The sequence below is a fragment of the Oculina patagonica genome, chromosome 12, assembly GCF_052425735.1.
Source record: "Oculina patagonica isolate OP01 chromosome 12, crgOcupat, whole genome shotgun sequence".
NCBI lineage: Eukaryota > Metazoa > Cnidaria > Anthozoa > Scleractinia > Oculinidae > Oculina > Oculina patagonica.
In genome coordinates, this window is record NC_135769.1 from 13,746,184 (window position 1) to 13,764,912 (window position 18,729).

Here is an 18,729-nt window from a genome sequence, read left to right on the forward strand (position 1 = left end):
AAAGTACACTTTTTTAGCGATAATGTATTTTTCAAACACATGAATTGATCTGTTTTCATTTTACAGAAAGAATTTGATCGCTACACCCAAAATATGCGAAAAAATTGATAGGTCACCAGGCTCGTTTAGGAGAAAATGACAATTTACTTCTCTCGCGGACTAAGCCGCATAGAAAAAAGCCGCCATTTTGTTGATGTGCTCGCGCGCGCGCGCGCTAATTACGCGTAAAATTCTGCGCAGTAAGGATGCGCAGTGCAAAACAGGGCAATGACCTTAAGGAAAAACTGAGCACTAAGTTAATGATTAGAACACTTTAACAATTGCCTATGGCTCGTCACTTCTTTGAATGTTTTATGAAGTACAAATTTTGAAGTGTTTTCTTAAATACATATTTCACAGATAGTCGATGGTCCTTTGCATGACATGGTCAGTCAGAAGCTTCTTTCTTTAGTGAATTCAGCCAAACCAGACCCAGGCAAATTCATCAGTTGCGTGCATAGACTGCAGCTCAACTATCCACCTATTGTTGACAGGTAAACGCAACAGTAAAATAACTCTTAGATGCAGTCAAAGTATATGACAAGCATTAAGTTAGTTATGCCATTTAAAAAAACAGTATTAGGCTACATTAAACTTTCTGAACAGACACGTCTTTAAAATGGATATTTGAGTTTTTAGTCATTTCGGTTTAACTTATCTCTGTGGAAGAGTCTGTGTTCTAATGGTTAACTGCTGGACTCTGGGATCGGGCCAATAATAGCTGGCTAAGTGTCACTGTGTCTAGAAAAGACACTTAAATCTCACAGTGGTTCAGTTTAATCTTTGGTATAATCTGGTATTTTTGCTTGTCGTTTATTCACAAAAGAAAACGCCAAATTGTACCAAGAGTAAAACTGAACCGCTGCGTTGCGTGTCCAGCACAGTTAAAACTGGTTTACATTGATAATGCATTTGTTTTTACTTCAGATTTGTGAGCCAGATATTGTTCAAGTTGCCTTCTGTTCATGGTGATTTTAAGACATACTGTCTTGAGATTCTTTGTTCAAGAGTGGAGCACATCCCTAACCTGTTCACAGAGCTGAAAACAAAAGGGTTAAAGGAGATTTTGACTCACAGGTGTGTGTGTCTTTTAACTGCCAATTCCTCAAGCTTCAATTAACTTTTTAGAATGGTGTGAAACCAGTCCTTGTTTCAAACAGTATTATTTGGACGTTTGTGTGCAATGACTTTGACCCTGGACAAATACTAAGGCCTTTTATAAAGTATAGGACTACCTAGAGAAGGCGACCTGTTTAAAGAAATAATAGTCTATCACTTCTTGTGCTCCCTTACTGGCCAGTTTTAATCTTTTATGTAACGTCACTGCAAAGAACACTGCAAAGAAAGAGTTTGAAACATTTGGTACCAAGAGAGTCAAACTTTAGCTGATTGTAACCTAATTACATAGTGCCAATCAAAAGTTTTTGTTTTTATTTGATTACTTGCTCATTAACTTGTAGCTCACCACAAAATGTTAAGGTGTGTCTGCTTCTGAATAAATTGGATTTCTTGGCTAGTGAAGCATACATGTATATAATTCTTTCTTTTTGTTTAGAGTATATAGTTTGTAGATAAATTATATAGTTTACAATGCAGTGGTGAAGTTATTGAGTAAAACTAGTACATTACAAATTTTTCTCTCGAGTTAACAATTCACCTACACCTTACTAAGCGCTATTAACATAGTCCGCCTAATGCATATATCATCAGTTAAATATCAGTTAAATGTTTATCCTGTAACTTATAGCATTATTATTTGTAGGGATGAAGGAAGTCAGGTCGCAATTCTAAGGATAATCCAACAACTATTGAAGAAGCTGACCATCTTAGAACTCCAGTTTATTTTTCCATCGGTGACTGCTTTTGTATCTCATCCCAGCGTGTTGTGCAGAGAATTGATGTATGATATACTCATATGGATATATGATACTTTCAGGTTTGTGACTTTCCTTGCAATTTTGAAGAAAGCCATTCTAACCTATTGACAAAGAGGGACATTTTATGCTTGTGTTTCAGGTTACTAGATATTAATACTGTGAATACATGAAATGGTGCTTGAAGATAGAAGTGTCTATCATATAGCTACATGTTAGACTGACAAGTGACCATTAACTTGGTTCAAAATTGACTAAGGTCAAAACTATGTAGTGTCTTTTAATCTTTAGTTCTCTCGATTGAACTTGGTGTCAAATAAAACAACTCCGTCCCACGCCAGCTTTCAACTTACTCTTTTTAATAGCCATACTTATCCCGTCGCAAGCAAATTTTCTCGAGTAAGTGCTATTTACTCCACTTTAAATTTACAGAATTTTGAGCATCAATTTCTCTGAAACATCAAGGACATAATATTGGCGAATAGAGGAATGTCATCATGATTGCCGTTTATGTGATGTTTGTAATCCTTTAGAGTTGTGCCAGGTTTTCATCTTAACGAGCGTGCCTAATTAAATGACACTTCAGACACTTTAATAAAGTATTTCATTTCATTTCATAACTAGTGATTAATCATAGCCTCTTTAGTGAGCGAAGGGCATACAAGATTGGTGTTTCCGCTTCTGATGGTCCTAGCCCTGTATACTTGTGTGACCTAATACAAAGAAACAAAAGCATTCTCAATCTACCTCATGTGAATACCACAATGCACGTATACTTTGCCCCTAAACTAAGGAATAGCCTACCAAATTCTGTAAAATCCCTAGCTAGTTACAAAACTTTCAGAAAGGCACTGAATGCTACAAACAGAAGTCGTCACTTGTGAATACACCACGATTTTTTTCTTTTTTTAACAAACGTAACAATCGTACATTATTAAAAATATGTATTATTACATTCATACGTTTCTTCGTGCCTTTATTACATTATTTTAAAGTTTTGGAATCTTGTTATCATTGTATTGTTTGTTTTCTTATTTTGTGGCTTACTAGACTAACTAGTGCGTTCCTGCAGACGTAGCGGGAATATCTGCACAACTCACCGAGACCATAGCTAAGTGTAATGTCCACGTTTATCGCCACTTTAATTGTCATGTTGTCAGGCTAATTGTCCGCAACTTTGTGGAAACAGTACATCTAGGAGATGCTGAAGGGAAAAACACTCCTACATGTAGTGTCGTATAACTGGAAGAAAGTTGATATTGCGCTTTGATGTGATTCAAGGTTTAATGTGAATGAAAAAACTCAAAGGGGTTTTCTCATCTGTAGAGCTGATGAAGCATTCCAAGCCGAGGAAGGTGCTGCAGACATTTTGGCTGTTGCTAAAGATCATCTTCTTCAAGGCCTTGCAGATGATAACAGAGATATTAAGTAAGTTGTTCACGTTCTCAACCTAATTGATGGGCTGTTATTAAGGACAGGGAGGGGAGGATTTTTTTTCCGGAGACTACGAGTTTGAACTCCGGCCTACTTTGATCATATAGGAAAGTATACACTGATGAAAAAAGTGAATTCCCGGCTAATACAGTAACGTGCCACAATATACAATACTTCTTCGAGATTTGATCACAATCAAGTTATAGTTATTTTCATTCGAAGTAACTAAATCAATCATCAATTACTTTCCTGTCCTTCTGTAACGTGTTTTCAAGTAGAAAGCCGTTTTTGACGAAACAAAGATCGACTTTTTTCAACGTTTTGCAACGATCGTCCCATAATGCATTGCAAAATGTACTTCTTGAAAGCCTACTTAAAATGATTGCAATATATCATAAAGACCTTGGTGTTAAAATCGTTTGTTCTTTAGGCAATAAAAATCGACTTTTGGGGCTTCAAAATGCAGTAAAAAAATTTCCTAAGTATCTCTTTTCAGAATTTTTAGAATTCAACTTTTTCCTTACCACTTGCTCAATGAGTTACATTGTAAAAATAGTATCCATGCAACCCTATACACGGACAAATTTCTCATTTTCTCGCCTACTTCCTGTGTTTCTTTGTTGCTATCAAGAGAAGCGCACCTCTAATTAGTGACATGTACGTGTTGTTGTATCTTTAATCTTAGGCTTAAGTTGCGTAATTTTTGGAGTGATGAGACAAGACTCCCAGGAACAACACTGGAACGTTTGGTTGAAGTTTTACGAGCTATGTATTCCACAAACACTGAGAATCAGGTTTGGAATATTTAAAATTACTTTTTATATTTGGACAGATAGTGTTAGTAATTAGAAAAATGACCGTGGAAACGAGAAAAAACAAATGAATTAAGTGAATTAACCATGTGATTTCAATAACATTTTATGTCAGTTATATTGTAAGCGGGAACGTATTCCCAAAAGAATCAAAGAAGAGTTGATGAGAATGAGAGTTGGAACTCATTTAGCTTCAGCACTACAGAATTGAGTTTAATTCTTGTTTGCTTCTAACAGTATCTGAGCTACACTACAAACCTGATTCTACACCTGACTTCCCTCAGCCCTGATTATGGCCGCATGATGTTTGAGCAACCTCTGTCAGAGTGTAAATTTGAGGTGAGGTGCCCATACAGCTCTGCAGACCAATTATGGAATTGTGGCTACTGCAACTTACATATGAGTAAAAACTCAAATAAATATGCTGTCAATTTTGAAAAAAAAGTACATAGGACATTGCAATTGCTGCTTTAACTCTCCTCTTCCTTTCTACAGGAGTACCAAATTAACTATTCTTGGCAACAGAGACATTTGTTGATGACACCCCTGTTTGCAGCAACACAAGGTTCCTTAGCCTCTGGAATGGTGCAGACACAGGAATCCATGTCGGTGGATGGTCCTCCTGGATTGAGGGCCACACAGAATCTACAGTTTACACCAACTCAGGATCAGGGGAGATCATATGACTGGCTTAATCCAAGCCAGGTGTGTGCCATTGTCGACAAAACTGGTGTATTTTAGCTGAGTGTGTGAACATTTAAACAAACTTCACATGATCTACAAACTATGCACCCAAATTAAGAAATGACTCTGACCTTTATGTTTCTAAAAACCTCTTTTTTCCATTCAAGGGGCCAAATGCAACTCCATCGCAGTCTTTTACCGCAGCTCCCTCCACCCAAGCCCAGTCCTCCTTACTCTTCAGCTCCTCTCTGACAAGAGATCATAGAAAGATGCTCAAGCCTGTTCCTCGTGACTTTGGCAGTCAAAACCTGATGCCCTCACAAGAACTTGTACAGCAGTCACAAGGTTAGCTCTTCATAAAGGAAGACTAGTTTGCATCTCTACCATAAGGTGGCTAGGGGAAATCTTACTAATGTAAACTTTGGGTTGTTGTACGGACCATCTTTTGCACTATTTTTTCTTATTCGGAGATATAAGTGGTAATGCTACTCTTAAATTCAAATTATAATATGTTTATGGATGTAAGCAGACAGGTAGGGAACTGTGGCATGCTATGTCAGATGAAGACAGGCATTTGTATCTGTGCGTTGACTTTTATTAGCACTAATATTTTTATAATTTTTTTTATTTGTGCTTTGTTTTTGGAGAAGCTTATAGATCCCTTACAGTATCATGGAGAGAAATGGTTTATTCACTCTTCTTTTTTTTGGTTGTTTTTATCAAGTGACAAATGAAAAAGGCGAAATTCTCCGATTGAAAAGACGTTTCCTGAAAGATCAGTCAGGTAGAAGTGAACTCTTTGCAAAAGAGACCTTAAGAAGGAACAGACTCAGAGAGGTACATACTGCGCATAACTTATTCAACTCTACAGAGTTATTGCTTGTTCAAAAGAATTTTTATGAATAAGGAAAAGGGCAAGTAAACTAATTTAAAAACAGGAAGGTTATAAATATTGTTTGTAATGACTTGTGCCTTGGTTTATTTATGTCTTAGCAAGCCCTTGAGAGACAAAAAGCTGCACGTGAAAGCAGTGTCGTAATGTACAGGAAATATCGCACTGGAGACTTGCCAGATATTCAGATCAAATATTCAGAACTTATCGCTCCCTTGCAAGCCGTGGCACAGGTAAGAAATGACACAGCTCATGTGACATACTGTGATCTGAATAAAAACATTGTTGTGGTGTCACCTTTATGGTAGGAATTAACCAGACCAACTGGTCTTCTTGAGGCTAATGTCAAAAGCAATGTTAATAAGGATCTTAAAAGAATAACCTTCCTCTAGCAGCTTGAGGTTAGGGAATACCATGGAAACATACTTTAAAACGTATATTTTTACCTTATTTCAGTCTGGAATAAAATCACTATTTCGTTCGCATTTACTGCCAAATATCTGTTGGTGAGATAAATCTGAAATGGTGAAAAACTAGAAGAAAAAATTTTTTGTTCACCCATGTAATTAACTTGTTCGTTTAAATTGTCATGCTACTGCTTTGCAGTGTTATACATGCTTCAAACAAGTCTGCATGATTGGCCTTGATTTGTTGTTGCAGTGTGACAGTACTTTTGCTAAGCAGCTGTTCAGTACTCTGTTTCGAGCGGTATTTTCTCAGATTGAAGAGAAATTACCCGATAGGGAGGCAATCAGTGTTACATCAGACATCAAGTCTGCCATAAACAACATGATGTCTACCACAACACAGTTCTTTCCACCGTTTATCTCAAGTGTTCAGGTTAGTTTTTCATTTAATAGAGAATAAAGTTCAGTGATTGTTTGTATTTCTGGTAATTATAAAGCCTGGTTTTCACTAGCGACGCAAGCACAAGCACAAGCGTAAGCCGGATAACAGCTACTATTTCCCGCAATCAAAAGCATAAACAAAATACATTTTGATGATTATGCTTGAACTTGTGTCAAGCACAAGCACAAGGCTAATTTTTCTTTTTCCTGTTCGCGTGCTTGCGTTTGTGCTTGCGTCGCTAGTGAAAACCAGGCTTAACGTACTATATCATCAGTCATTTTAAGGAAATTTCATTTCATTTATGTCATCTTCAAAATTTATGTGCGTCGATTCTGCATAAAAAAAAATATAAATTATGTTTAATCACCTGTTAAAAGTAAGATTATCCAGATGAAAATGCCATGGTTACACTTAGCGGGTTTACATAGTTTGTATCCTAACAGTGTGTAAACAGCATGGAAGAATGTGATCTTTTTTTCCAGAACATCTGTTATCATGAATACAAACTTTCCGTTGAGCCTCCTTCTGTCAGCACAGCATGCTTGACAAGCCTGCAGCAACCTATAGGTAAAATGTAATTTTTTAAATTCATCCGACCGTTCGTTCGTTCGTTCGTTCGTTCGTTTTTTCGTTGGTTAATACTTCTAAATAGTAATCATATTCCTTGCATTCAAGAGGATGAGTGTTATTTAGTTGTGACAATTCTCAGGCAAGTAGGACACACAAGAGTACCAGAAAAGATAAGCTGCACACTGTAGTTCGTCACTTCTTTTGTACTCCCTTTACATGTATGTCTAAAAGTGCAGAAAAGCGTTTTTTAATATTGTAAGATGTTGAATTGTAACGAGAGTGACCATTATAGGTATTATGCTGCTTGAGAAACAGTTACTGCAAATGGAAGGTGATGGACAGAGTAGCCGTAAACGAGCCAGATCTGCTACCTCCCCACCCTCACAAGTAACCACGTCATGGATAGAAATCTCAAAGTAAGTATCACTGACTATGATATGTGTGTACCTTGCTATGTAGTGGAACACATTGAGTAGTTAACTAGCTGTTTTTACGAGGCTGTGTAAACACGGTAATCACATCAAATATTTATTTTATAAAAGAAACAGGAACTGGTTGTTTTGTGTTTTCCTAAACTGATGTTATCACTCGAGTGCGCTGCGTAGAATTTATAGTTTGTACTTTGAAAGTTTGTATGAATAATGGCCTGGGCTCGATTATTCATCCATTTTCCCGAATTCCTTCTTGTGTTTGCATTGGCATACAAGTCTGTTTGTAAACTGCAACAGGTTAGATGCTTAACTTTTTGCACTCTAGGTTGTACAGGTCGCTAGGTGACTATGACGTATTGCAAGGTATCTTTACCGGACACATTGGTACCCAACCCATTACCCAAAAGGCCTTGGAAGCAGAAGCGCGAGGGGATTACTCTCTGGCTCTTAAACTGTACAATGAGGTAAGATCACACCAACGTCGACACGTTGTAAGAACAGAGACCTTAAATCAACATTCCGTAAACTGTTTATAATAAACCAAGAGGTAATTTTGATTTTAAGGGCAAATTTTGTTAGGTTTTTTCCTGCCGGCTTATCTTCGAAGCGACTTATTTTTTGTTAATGAAAATGGTCGGACTAATTTTTGGACAATGTTTGGCGAACATAAGAATACTGCATAGCATTCCTCCTAATAAGCATCTCTAAACTGTACTTCTGTAACGAAATAAAATGCAAAGCTTGTTTTCCACAAGGGGCTAACTTGTTCTTTGTTTTGTGCAAATCAAAAGTAGGTTGGACTAGTAAAAGATGGCTTATTATGAAGGGGTTTTGTCGTCTAAGATTTGGAGTTTATTTAGGAACTTTACAGTTGGTTTCTTGTGTTTGGGTATATTTTGAACAAGAAATTAACAAAAACTACGGGCTAATTTATAACTATATGGTGGTCTGCTTCAATATTGACTTTGCCGACATCTTTAATTACTGGACAGGCCATTGGCAGTGACAGCTGGGAAAATGCGGAACCACAACAGGAAGAAGAAGATTTGTGGGATGCTGCCAGATTACAGGTATGTCGGAGGACAAGGAATGTATCTTGTGTAATTCTCTCTGGCCTGAAATGTTTGCTTTATGGAATTATGTAAAACGCCTTGTAAGAGCACATAGCTTTGACATTTGAAGTAGTACATTTCTACAACATATGCTTGACTTTTGCCCAAAAAAGGATAACTGTGACTACGGTATTATAGACTCTGTTGCCATTTCGGAGAGGTTGTCGTGTGTATAACGAAGACCCGTTTTACTGACTTAAATAGAGAAGTGTGAGTCAGGGATATAAGTTTGACGATGTTAATGAACGAACGTCCTTAAGGTCATTGCATCGAAATAGAACTGACAATAGATTTTCGTTCAAACTTTGCCTATTAGTTGTTCATCTTAAGGGAACTGCATTTGTAAAATAAGAAACAGGGTCCCGGTGTTCGTTTAGGAGTAGGAAGACCTTGAATGTGCCCCATAAGTCCTTACAATATCAGCTTTCGGAAACATTATTATTTTAACCTTTCACTTCACCTTTCGTGAAAGAAGAAAAAAGAACCCGGAAAAGAAACAGGGAGAACGCAAAACGCGAAATATAAATATAGACGTACCACATCGACTTCAAGGAACAATTTAATGAATGTTTTGTGATTAAGGCACGCAGTTTCAATCGACATGGATACAACTTGTTCCGGAGTATGCAGTGATCACGAGGTCACAATTATATTATCACGAGTAGTGGCTAGGTTCATATTTCCGCTGATTATTAATTTTTCTACGATAGAAATTGTTTTTATATCCATGTAATAGAAAAAAGGTTATTGCTAGACTCTGAAACAGAGTAAAAATGATAGGTCCCGGTACTCGGTTTCGAGAAAACGACGATTTACCTCTCTTGCGAGCCAAGCCGTAAAGAAAAAGCCGCCATTTTCTTGATGTGTGCGCGCTAATCACGCGTAAAATTATGCTCACTTACTAAACCCTGGTCTATATAAAAAAAAATCCCAATAATCTCTGATTTTTTTCAGTGTTTTGCTAACCTGGCTAGATGGGAGGACTTGGAAAAGTGCTCAGTGGAAAACATAGACGATAAACATCCTCCTGATCTTGACAAAGTGTGGACTGACACCTTTTTCCAGGTGAGGTTTGCAGGAAGAGCTAGTATTCCATCCAGCTTGTTTATAGCAATGTTAATAATTCTTTTCAGATCGCTCACATCATTTCTGTTTGTAATCAATGTAGTTGTCCTTCTTTGTGTAGGAGCACTACCTTCCTTATCTGATAACAAGCAAACTGAAGCTGCAGTGTCAGAGATCTGGTGACACATCACTGAATACGTTTGTGACCAGAGCGATGCAAAATAACGAGAGAGCAGCTTTCTTGCAGGTACGAATGATTCACTATCCTCGTTGGGAAAAATGGTTAAGATCCTGTACTAAGCATTTGAAGCTATAGACAACCAAGGAGCACATTTTTTCAGTCTGTCCCCTTAGTTGATGTGAAAGATAAAATGACTTTTCTTATCTGAAATCAGTTTCTTTTTATCTCAGAGTCGATACAGTGATAGCCTGGCCTTAATGTACATTCTTCAAGATGATTATGACAGAGCATGTTACTATGCTGGTAACTATGAACAGAGTTTCCTTGCGGTAAGTGATTTTGTCTACTGCTTGTGGTTTACTATGGTGTACAGGGTTTTTAAAAGAGCAACTTCATGGACTTGGAAAACGTTGCCATTTTTTGCATTGGGTATATCTTGGTGTTGCGGAAATTACTGTTGGTTAGCTATTGTGATAGGGTCTGGATATTGTTATTGTCACTTGTATCCTTTGGTGATGACATCATCCACAACAGCAATACAAATTGCCGTTCGTTATCCGTTTTAATTTAATAATTCCCCATTCGAAACCATCCATTTCATTTCAGTTTTTCTCGGCTTTTTGATGTTCTTGTGCCTTAGACAAATATATGTTTTGATGTTTCCTTTAATTTAAAAGTAAGTTTGTACTTTAGAACAATGACTTAAATATCGTAGCACAGGTCCTTAAGGATCTTGTTGTTTAAAGTTTTAGCTTAATTTTTCTCTGCATACACACTCGGAATGTTTCACACTTAGGAATATTTCAAGGTATACGGAAGCATCGTAGATCTGGTATGTGACTCCGGAAATCAATGTATACAGCCATTCATTAAGTCAGCGCAAAATTATCAACAATAAGGGCTCTGAACATTAATACACATTATGACAGAAATGTTTACAAATTTCCAGGACTGGGCAGGACTGGACTCTATGTTGTCTGCTAGTCGGTCTGCCAAACTGCATTCATTACAGAAAATGACTGAAATGCAAGAGTTCCTTGAATTTATTGCAGAGGAAGGTCAGTCATAAAACAATCTTCTTGTGGTAAAAAACACTATGATCTAGTTTTGCGAATTGAAACTTGACCACTGAGAAAACACAATTTAGGATAATTGCATCAGTAAGCTGTTAAAAGCTGCTGGTAACATTTATTTCCTGCCAGTGCAATGATGATGATTTTAGGCTAATTAGCAAAGCTCATATTAACAGTTTATCAGATTGTGATTGATTTTGTTAATAACAATGTGGATTCAGGATTTTAGAAGTGGGTCTATCAATCGTTTTAGTGCTTTTGTGTATATTTATTCACGTACTTGTACAACACATTTTAACATGAGGCCTTTATACTGAGCATAAACTATTTTCAGAGAACTTCTCAAGTGTGCTGCCAGTGGTGTCATTGTTGGACAAGTGGTGTTCAAGATTACCTGATCCAAGACTTCATTCAATCAGTGTATGGGATGACCTTGTTACCAACAGGTAGTCCATGCATCCGTAATTATTTTAATATGTGCAATGGATATTTAACACACGCAGACTATCGCATTGCGTTATTGAAAAAAAAAACAATTGATAATCAATTCAGACATGTTACAGGTGTTTAATTGTTCATTCACCGTAAGCTTGGTCGAAAATAAAAAAGTTTTGCCCACAAGCTAAGTGACGCTTTTACCTTTTACGTTATTGATCAACTAAGGTCAGAAGAACACGCAAAATACGACACGTTATTTCACTGTAGTGCCCCATTTTGGAACTAAATGACAAGAAAAACCTAGTGGAAAAATAAAAACCGTATTCGATGGTTTTGCAGATACTTATACTCGCGGACTATGAAACAAAAAACTCGTAAAATATTCTCTAGTTTTATCTGTAAAACCATCGAGAAAGGTACAGGTAATGTTCAGTAGGCTTCAATTTTGATTTGCGTAGCTGACATGGTTTACATTGTTGTTGTTTTTTTTATATATTTTTTTTAGAGTTCTCTACATGAACAAAATCTTGCGTAAATTTGAGACAGTTGGAGCTGAGGAGAGGTAATCATTGAAATGTTTTCACTGAATGCTGCTGATTTAATGTATCACAATGTGATACACTGAGCAAACCCTAGCGTTTTTATCCCAGGTAATGTGAGATATTTTGGGTTAAGAAAAACAACTCAAAGAATGCAAACAACAACTATAAAAGGTTTAAGCTATATTTATACGGTGTGGGAGTGAATCGGAACGGTATCTTAAGTGCAATGTACATCTTAGTGAGGTGCTTTCGATCTAAAAATAAGAAAGGGGCAGGCAGACGCGCTCAATCTTGACCAAGTGTTCATGTTTCTTTCCATGTCCAAAACAATAGTGTTGTAACGTGATCAACATATTATTTTTTGATGAAAAAAAAATCGCTTTTCACTTCTAACGGACTCAGGGAGACGCCTTAAGGTGGCTTGCGCACTCTGCTTATTAATTTAATTTTACAGTGAAAAACATAATCTTTGTTTTATGTAAGTCTACCTTGCCAAAATCATTTCCACCAAAAAAAATTGTTGTAATCCACAAAGCTTCACTAAGCTATAACAAAGTTCACTTTTCCTGAACACTTTATTGCAGGTCTGGATTAAATCTTGTCGACATTAAAGACAGATTTTTACAGCATGAGATTCAACTTAAGCTGCATTTGGCGAACGCTGCTAAAGAGCAGGTATGTCCTGGATTTATTTTTTACCTAAATTGAACATTTAACTTCATTGCACGTTGTTTGTCAGTGCCTTACCTGTATGTCTTAAAACCATTGTACTTGCGTGATCAGGGGTTTCTTTGGTTGACATCCCTTCAAAAACCTTAAATTCTTAAGGCTTTAGATTTATTTAGTAGCTCTAAATGTTTTGGAATTTTCAGACTTTACAGGACTACTATCCCTTTATCAGTGGAAATTGAACGGGCAGTTTCCACTGACGAAAGGAGAGTAGTCCCGAAACGTCTGGAATTTTCAGAGTATTTGGCGCTTAAACAAACTATGATTTTATAGTGAACGTTAATAAGGGCACTAGACAGTTCTAAGCCATATTGTGATGCTTTAGAATTGTTGGTGGTTTTGTTTACGTAAAGGTGGTGTTTTCTTTTTTTGCTATTTTTGCAAAGTAATCAAAGAAGTTAACCCAATTTGAGTTATATTTAATTCAGATTCAATGCTTTAAAAACTAAAAATATTCCAAAACAAACGCTTCCGACGTCTTTTCATTATCAGAGTTAACCAAAACAAATGACGTCCAAGAAGCGCTTAAAATATAAACATACTTTTTCTTTTGCAGACAAACTACCCAGTAGCGAACAAATATCTTAAAGAAGCACTAACCATGATACAAGTGATGACACCTCAGGTACCGTTCTATCCGTATGATAAGGGACTTAGTTTGATCGATGAAATGTTTACTTTAATATGGCGCTATATAGTAATGTGGATGCCTTTGTAATTACATTTGGTCAGCTAATTTCTGCCTTTGCAAATATTTTCCATATAGCACTTGATATGAAGTTTACAATCAAGTGCTACAGCTTTAATCTATCTGAGGAAGACTTTTTCAGTACCTAAATCTCGTTGCTTTGATAACAAGTGATAGTGATGCGTGTCTTGTTCTAGGTTTTTACACGGTGAATATTCCCTCTAACGAGTTTTATCTGACAAAGCCATAATAAAATTGTACATAATTTTTGATGGTCTTGGAAATTTTTACTTTTTTACACTTACTGCAATAATGAATGTTTAAAATTTGATGATATTTTTTCTAGTGGGCGAAAAATGAAAAATCAAACCTGGCTTGTAGAGTTGCGCACATTCTGCACTAGTCTGAATCTCTGTCACTGTCATTTTATTGTAGGATGATGACAACTTGCAGATCAGTTGGTCTCACACATATGCTAAGGTACATCAAAGAAAAGCACAAACTCTTACAGCTGTTGAGGCTGTGGACACGGCTCTTTTGGTTGCAAAGCAGTTAGGTAAGATTCTTATTGGCACTTTACTTAAGGCTGTCATGTTGTCAATTCCGTAGAATTAACTCGCCATGTATTTGTTATTTGCCAGACGAACTCAGTGCCAGCAGAATATTGGAAATCGAACCACTGAGGGGCCTCCAGCATCACATTCTCAGGAGCAACACATTTGATATTCTCACCAAAGCAATCTCCACAGATGGTACGGAATGAGAATATGAGGGAATGCTACCTACAGTACCTGCAAATAGTTACAATACCTATGGGATTTGGATGACAAAATGGTTTTTGGATATGTAAATTGGAAATAACTGTCAAAGCTAAGGAATTGTTAGCACACAGTTTAGACTTCATACTTTACAATTAGATTATGAGCTCGAAATTTTTATGTTGCCGCAGGCCGAATCAAAAATCACCTCGTAGACATTTTAAGCTCATTATCTAACTGTTTAAGTAGAATTCTTACTAAAGAACGTCCATTGGCTAAACAATTTCCGGTTATTTCTGTATTGTATGGTGTATAGTTGATAATCAGATAATTTGTATGTGTGGAAAGAATAAGCACATCGAAATAGGTATTGTTGAAATGCATAGTCTGTTCTCATTTCATAAGATCAAACTATTACTTTTCACTTCCCATACGTGCACATAAATTAGTTGTACTTTTTAAACTGAGATTTTCTTTGAACAGGAGGGGTAGTGTTTACTACCATGGACAATAACAAGAAAGCTGACTTAGCAAGACTCTGTGGAGTAAACACCTCTGAATCTCCCAAAAAGGTTAAGGTTGTCTTTTTAAATTTTGTGCCTTATTGTAGCTTTATTACTTATCAAGAATGTCCTGTTCGGCTTAACTGGCTCCAATTTAACCATAAATCCTCTTAACAGATTGTCAGTCAGCTGATGACCCGGTCGTTTGTATCACTGCAGTCTGCAATCAAAGCCGCTAAAACTGCGGAAGAGAATTGCAAAAGGCCTGAGGCAAGGTATGATGAATGGGTTGTAGTAGCTTAGAGAAAATCCTTACTCCTTGGCTATTTTCAAGCAGAGAAAACTAGTACTCGCGTACGTGACAAGTAATACATTTCATGACATGTTACAAAATTGCAAATAAATTACTTGAGTCCTTGACAATCAAACAGTTTCAAATGAATAAATCATCAGTCAACTACAATTTAGTGGGGCAGTGACGACTTGTCTCAAATTGTAACTTTGGAAGTTTTTTAGCCACCACTTTTCATGTTTCAGAGTGAAACTCGATCTTGAAGTTGGCACTCGTAGCTAGATATCATTTTTGTTCACGATGGATCATCAATGCAGTACCAATTGTTTTAGTTCTTACAAAAACAAAATGTAAAAACATTTCTTTCAAGGCGTTTAAAACGTTCTCTGTATCTTGTTAGGTAGGACTAATTTTATGGATTGTAATTTACCAATAACGATCCACTACATAATGTTATCGAACTCTTTGCAGCAAGAGACAGGCGACGTTTTGAAAGCGACTGAAGAAGTTTATTTATGGCTATGGAAATCAGTCCAACTTCAAACTACCTTATTACATGAATTTTTCGCGACACGTTTATTTCGCGAATTTGAGGTGCGCATATTTCGCGACACTTAAATTTCGCGATTTTGCGAAAATTTTGTATTTTGAATCACTTTAATTTCGCGTTTTTGGGTAAGACACCATATACATTTCCTTGGCAATATTATGTAACATGCCTTAGACTTAAATAAACGACTTCATCAAAGGAACAATAACGTCAAAATTAACAAAAACGCAAGGGCGAGACTAATTCTCGGTAATAGCAACTAAGGAGCAGTTCTCACAATGTCTACAAGTAGGTCATGCTTGTATATGCATGAGTTGTTGTTCTTGAGTCAATTGACGACAACATCCATTTACATTGAAAATTCCTCCCTTCAGTAACCTGTACTAAACCTATTTTTTCTTGATTGTTGACATAATGTGAGTCACTTAATTTTCGCGTCATGTTATGTTCGCGACACTTATTGTTCGCGTTACTTTAATTTCGCGTTTTTTTTTTGGAATCGCGAAATTCGCGAAATTAACGTGTCGCGAAAATTTAATGTAATAAGGTAGATGTCCGAAAAGCTCTTAATGATCGAACATGAACCAAAACTGTATATACCTGATTGAAGAATCGTTGGCCCACGTGAAGCTTAAGCCATGAACGAAGCGCCCCAAATGTTTACTGGGAAATCGGGAAAATAGTCCTTGTCTGTGACAAAATAACAAGACGACAGAAAATATCTTGATTATCAATAAAAGGAATGTTACTAAGCTTACCAATGCTGTCCACTCAGAATACCCGTGGGTCGTATCGTTCATGGTTTATGCTTTTCACATGGTCAACGTTTCTTCAATCAGGTGTACATCCCCAGCATGGAGATATGGAAGGGAATATATAAAATGTCTTACATTTGAACTGCATGTAAAAGATTAAATACACGAAAGAACGTTGCACTTACGTATGCAACGCGAACCCATGATCTCTGCACGTGAAACTGGATCGAATTCAAATTCATATATGAAGTGTTCTAATCATTTAACGTTACTGCAAATGCTTCAATGTACGCTGCATTGCAATCTTTACAATCAAGGGGGTAAAGGTGCTGATTTAGTGTCTCCTTTCTAGCGCTAATGCCATTCCATAGTACAATATCTCAAATGCAGACTTCTTTCTCTTTCTTTTTTAGCAGTGGCATTGTCCAAGCTACAATGGCAATGGTCAATTTCTGCGATAAATGCCTTAGGAAGAAAGAAGAAGGTCAGAATTTATGTTGCGAATTCCCATGTACTTCTTCTTGTGGACAGTTAGTTCTGGAGGTTGTAGTCCTCGTTATTTAGCCAGACAGCTCTATGGCGTTGGTGTAATATTTATGCTGCTGAATTCCAGTGTAGCAGTTTTCAGTGGTTGTGATTTATTGTGTCCGTATAATATTGCCGTGTATAGGCATAGGTGTAATGACAAACATCGACATAAAGAGCTTTACATGTTACCGTTTGTTTTTAGTAATTTTCTTGGTATGTGCTTTACAAGAGGAGATTGTTCAGATCTTTATATTAAACTGACATTTCTTGTTATCTTGAAGATGCTGGTCAACCTATAGAGGTCGACACAAAGGTACTCGACGTTTTTGATAAAATATTAGACTGCTTATAACAACTTGGGACTTCTGTTGTTTGAATCAGCCTGCCAGTAATTGTTGTGTTTTTTTTTAGTTTGTCATTTGTTTTTCGTTGCCACTTTAGATTTGTGGTAGGCTTGCGTTAGACTAGTGGTGTTTTGAATGCTTCTGCTTGCTCTTCGATACCTAGGGCCCAAACTTTGGAATGCTCTCACACCTATACTTAGAAATTTACCATCTTTAAAACAATTCAAATGCGTTATACGTGGTCGGGACCTCACTGCGCTGGCTGCTAATATCAGTGACTGTCGGGGATGCAAACTATGTCAAGAATGGATGGCAGCCATGACATAATTTTTACTTTTAACATAATTTTAATTTTTATATTTTAATATAGTTAAAGAAACAGAATTTTAATATAATTATTTTTACTTAGGTTTTTTACATGTATATAAATATTTTCTATTTGATATATATTAATTACATTTTATAGTTAGGCAGGTTAGGTGTCCACAATTAGTAGAGGGGACTTTTCCCCTCAGCTACTACAGATTTGACACGTTAATAAAGTTGTTGTTATTATTATTATTATTATTATTATTATTATTATTATTATTATTATTATTATTATTATTATTATTATTATTATTATTATTATTATTATTATTATTATTGCTTAAAAAGAAAACAAACCGTTATGCATTGTACAACAAGTAAAACAGACCAACTTTGGTAACCAGCACCTAACGGAATTGTAGCGTGAAGAAAAGTCTTTCATAAATATAAAGGCTTTGTTTTCTGTTGGCATTCATTTTACTGAAATGTATGTATGAAAATACAGTTTAAAACGTGCGACGCGCGGTGTAGTTTTTTTAATTAAATTAAAGGTGTTTGAAAATGTTATGTGATACTGTCTCGAGTATCTGATACATCTTCCTGACTGAAACTGAGCGTAAAGTGAAATGGTAAAAGAAGCAACATTTTCTCAACACAAGCTCCACGTTCTTTACGTTCATCGTAAAGTGGTCATTAGTTGCCAGAAGAACGTTTTAAAACATTTTATTGCATTGCACGTCAGTGGTTCAGATTAAAAAATAATGTATAGATAGAGTCCAACAACTTGCATTACATATCTGTAGCCTTCCAGGGCACAAAGACTTTAAAATTTTAAATCGAGAGTTTAAGAACGCCCGTTTTAATAACTGAAATATGGATAACTTCAAATACATTTTCCTCTCGCGGGGTCAGCTTGAGTGCTAAACTTTCGATACGTTGTTGTAACTATGCTCAAATTATTACCATGCTATGAGATATTTTTGGTTACTTTGTTTTTGCCTTTATTGCTCAAATGTTCGGCGGAAACCGTCTTAACTTTTATTAACTTTTAACTTGTTTATCTTTGTAGCTGTTCCCTGGTATTGTTGTACGGTACATGTTAAAAGCCATGTGCTACAGTTCTGATGAGGCTCGTCAGAAGTTCCCCAGACTTCTTCAGATAGTTGAGTTGTATCCTAACACTCTTGAAGCCTTCATCAAAAAAGTAAGTTGTGATTTCAACAGTTGAAATTAGAATAAACTTTATACAGCACCAAGTTCATAATAACAAAGATATG

General features: G+C 36.4%; 1 protein-coding gene across 1 annotated transcript in view; it reads left to right on the top strand.

Moving 5' to 3' along the window:
• Positions 1-18,729, top strand: part of LOC144632734 (DNA-dependent protein kinase catalytic subunit-like) — a 128,475-nt gene that overhangs the window by 98,968 nt on the left and 10,778 nt on the right. The window contains exons 67-96 of the mRNA XM_078491453.1: positions 400-533; positions 967-1,116; positions 1,802-1,975; positions 3,240-3,341; positions 4,033-4,141; positions 4,397-4,498; positions 4,655-4,864; positions 5,011-5,188; positions 5,568-5,680; positions 5,837-5,968; positions 6,396-6,575; positions 7,067-7,151; positions 7,447-7,570; positions 7,911-8,049; positions 8,578-8,655; positions 9,652-9,762; positions 9,884-10,009; positions 10,174-10,272; positions 10,893-11,001; positions 11,351-11,462; positions 11,960-12,016; positions 12,581-12,671; positions 13,282-13,350; positions 13,849-13,969; positions 14,055-14,165; positions 14,655-14,743; positions 14,852-14,949; positions 16,685-16,755; positions 17,081-17,112; positions 18,522-18,656. Of these exons, the coding sequence (XP_078347579.1) occupies positions 400-533; positions 967-1,116; positions 1,802-1,975; positions 3,240-3,341; positions 4,033-4,141; positions 4,397-4,498; positions 4,655-4,864; positions 5,011-5,188; positions 5,568-5,680; positions 5,837-5,968; positions 6,396-6,575; positions 7,067-7,151; positions 7,447-7,570; positions 7,911-8,049; positions 8,578-8,655; positions 9,652-9,762; positions 9,884-10,009; positions 10,174-10,272; positions 10,893-11,001; positions 11,351-11,462; positions 11,960-12,016; positions 12,581-12,671; positions 13,282-13,350; positions 13,849-13,969; positions 14,055-14,165; positions 14,655-14,743; positions 14,852-14,949; positions 16,685-16,755; positions 17,081-17,112; positions 18,522-18,656 (3,441 nt within the window). The remainder of the gene's footprint in view (positions 1-399; positions 534-966; positions 1,117-1,801; positions 1,976-3,239; positions 3,342-4,032; positions 4,142-4,396; positions 4,499-4,654; positions 4,865-5,010; positions 5,189-5,567; positions 5,681-5,836; positions 5,969-6,395; positions 6,576-7,066; positions 7,152-7,446; positions 7,571-7,910; positions 8,050-8,577; positions 8,656-9,651; positions 9,763-9,883; positions 10,010-10,173; positions 10,273-10,892; positions 11,002-11,350; positions 11,463-11,959; positions 12,017-12,580; positions 12,672-13,281; positions 13,351-13,848; positions 13,970-14,054; positions 14,166-14,654; positions 14,744-14,851; positions 14,950-16,684; positions 16,756-17,080; positions 17,113-18,521; positions 18,657-18,729) is intronic.